Raw genomic sequence first — 1,525 nt, forward strand, 5'->3', positions numbered from 1 at the left:
TCTCTCCCTCCCTCCCTCCCTCTCCCTCCCTCCATCTGTTCCTCTGCTGTATCTACCCGTCATGCGTGTCCCCTGCACTGTATATTATTATGACCATTACCTTGTCACGTGACTCACACCCCCCACTTCTCGTGTCCCCCCTCGCCAGGTCCTGGAACAAGAAGTGCGGGAACGAGGCAAGGATCTGCTGGCGCTGCAGGCACGGACCCAGGAGCTGGGGGAGCGGCACGGGGCCAGGCAGCTGGTGGCCGCCGGCCTTGACCTCTCACAGCTTGACCAGAGGCACCGGGCCCTTGTGACGCAGCTCTCCCTGCCCGCCACGCCCAGCCCGGTGCTAGAGGAGAAGGTGGAGGCGGTGATGGTGGCTGCCTCGGCTACAGCGCCTCTGGCGGCTACACCGGCTACTGTCGTGGCTACTTCGGCTTCGTCGCCTGTGGTGGCTACATCGGCCACTGTCGTGGCTACATCGCCTGCGGTGTCTACTTCCCCCAGTGGTGTGGAGCAGACGGTGACGAAGACGACTCAAGTGAAGGCGTACGCCGTGTCGGAGAGGTGAGAGGGTGGATTTTGTTGTTGTTGTTGATAATAATGAAGATCATTTCCATAGCGCCCACTCCCGTGTAAACACAGCTCTAGGCGCTTAACATAAATGCATGTGCAAACAATATTCACGCACGCTACACACACACACAATTCACACACGCATACACACACACACAAACATTCACACATAAAATATACACATACACACACAAACACACACATACACACTCACGAACACATAAGACGCATACATGTGCACACACATGTATGCCAAACACACACACACATACACACACACACACACACACACACACACACACACACACACACATCTACTTGCTTATCACACGCATACGCTTACACATCGTCACGAAATGAGCATAAAATAATATATACACTGCAATTCACAAAATACATAAATGGATACATAGACATTTACATAACATTGTATTGAACATTAATCTACTGACATAAAAAGGATGTCATTAAATGTGTCTTTAAAGATTTTTTTAAATTTAGACTCAGATGTTGTATGTCTCAAGGGTTGGGGAAGAGAGTTCCAAACTGATGGAGCAAGGTGGGCGAACGATCTTTCAGCTAATTTTTTACCCCCTTTTCTAGGAACTCTTAAAAGATACTGATCGCCTGATCTTAGTGATCTGGATGGACTATAAATCTGGATGAGATCACTAAGATATGAGGGAGCTTTGTTATTGACATATTGTTACCTATATCCCAGCAGCTCTCGTCGCTCGATCTGTTATTTGGTTACGTCAGTGGTGGGGAGTCAGAGAGGGGGAAAAGAGACAAGGGTGGGGGAAATGAGTAGTTAGATGTGGGCCTGAGAGATTGTTGTTGTTGTTGTTGTTGTAGTTAGATGTGGGCCTGAGAGATTGTTGTTGTTGTTGTTGTTGTAGTTAGATGTGGGCCTGAGAGATTGTTGTTGTTGTTGTTGTTGTTGTTGTTGTAGTTAGATGTGGGC

At 48.6% G+C, this 1,525-nt stretch overlaps 1 protein-coding gene across 1 annotated transcript in view; it reads left to right on the forward strand.

The window, feature by feature from the left end:
* LOC118477197 overlaps window positions 1–1,525 on the forward strand; it is an 18,665-nt gene that overhangs the window by 5,767 nt on the left and 11,373 nt on the right. Inside the window, exon 2 of the mRNA XM_035972600.1 lies at window positions 149–552. Within this exon, the coding sequence (XP_035828493.1) occupies window positions 149–552 (404 nt within the window). The remainder of the gene's footprint in view (window positions 1–148; window positions 553–1,525) is intronic.

The sequence above is a fragment of the Aplysia californica genome, unplaced genomic scaffold, assembly GCF_000002075.1.
Source record: "Aplysia californica isolate F4 #8 unplaced genomic scaffold, AplCal3.0 scaffold00756, whole genome shotgun sequence".
Taxonomy (NCBI): domain Eukaryota; kingdom Metazoa; phylum Mollusca; class Gastropoda; order Aplysiida; family Aplysiidae; genus Aplysia; species Aplysia californica.